The 1,180-nt window shown below is 45.8% G+C and overlaps 1 protein-coding gene across 1 annotated transcript in view; it reads right to left on the reverse strand.

Annotated features, from left to right (window-relative positions):
* The window catches only part of TM35_002511010 (mercaptopyruvate sulfurtransferase), a gene marked incomplete at both ends in the record, with an annotated part of 687 nt that extends 25 nt beyond the window's left edge, over window positions 1–662 (reverse strand). Inside the window, one exon of the mRNA XM_029032052.1 lies at window positions 1–662. This exon is cut by the window's left edge and continues 25 nt beyond it. Coding sequence (XP_028876655.1) covers window positions 1–662 — 662 coding nt within the window.
* Between the last annotated feature and the right edge of the window lie 518 nt (window positions 663–1,180).

Genomic DNA, 1,180 nt, shown 5'->3' on the forward strand with positions numbered 1-1,180 from the left:
CTCGTCTCGTCCACCACAACATTGGCGTTCCACGGCAAACACACGGCGTTCTCAATATGCCCCGGCACAGTGTCCAGCGCATATGGACGCACGGTGGTCGCAAACCGATCCCTCAGACGTGAGTCCACCATCAACGCATTCGGTGGCACTTCGTCAATGGTGAGGGCGCGTTTAAAGACAGTGCCGTACGGCCAACTCTCCACTGGGTGGGCCTTGTTCTTCTGCGGGCCCGATTCCACTGGGAGCTGCGCCGCCGAGTACGCGTCAAAGCCGCCATTCAACACATACGCCTCAACGCCCAACGCGTGCAGCATCCACCACATACGGCAAGCCCCCATTCCACCGCACTGATCATCATAGCAGAGCACTGGCTTTTGCGGGCTGATGCCGTTGGCCTTGCACCATTTGATGAACACATGTACATCGGGCAGAGGATGGCGTGCGGTGGTGTTGGTGAGGGGCCCGGTAAGGGACTCGTCCACATTCACAAAGGTGGCGCCTGGAATGTGGGCCTTTGTGTACTCGTTTATACCATACTTTTCTTCTACAAGTGAGTATCGGGTGTCGAATATGTGAAAGTCAGAAAAGCGATCCCCAATGTCATCAATGGTGAGAAGGACCTTGCCGGGGAATTTGGGTGTCGGGAGGGTATTTCCACTCATTGTATTTCTGGAAATGTGTGGGATTGTTTATTTTTGTTTATCTATTTGTTTTCCGCGTCTTGCTAAAGAGAGAGAGAAAGAGAGAGAGAGCAAATAAAGAATCTGCTGGTAACACACACACACACTGAGACAAACACAGAGAAAAAACGATAGAGTGAAAAAAAGGATAAAGAGAAAAGTAGAACAAGAAGGAAGTGTGAATGAAAGAATAAAAGAAAAAAACAAAACAAAGCAATACATAAATAGCTCCACAGACCTCCCCAGCATACATCTCGGCTCCACAAACTCACACATAACAGAAAAAAAAAAATATGTACGTTTATCAAATCCAATACCCATCCTGTCATACACACAAAGCACAGGGTTAGTATTCCTTCCATCGATTCATCATGCATAAAAACCCAATACAAAGACATAGATTGACAGTTTCAGAAGAATAAGAAGAAAAAAATGTATATATTACATCTGCAAATAAATGAATGAATGAATTAAATCAAACACCTTTTTTCCATTTTATT

Source organism: Trypanosoma theileri (genome assembly GCF_002087225.1).
Source record: "Trypanosoma theileri isolate Edinburgh chromosome Unknown TM35_Tth_251_V1, whole genome shotgun sequence".
Taxonomy (NCBI): Eukaryota; Euglenozoa; class Kinetoplastea; order Trypanosomatida; family Trypanosomatidae; genus Trypanosoma; species Trypanosoma theileri.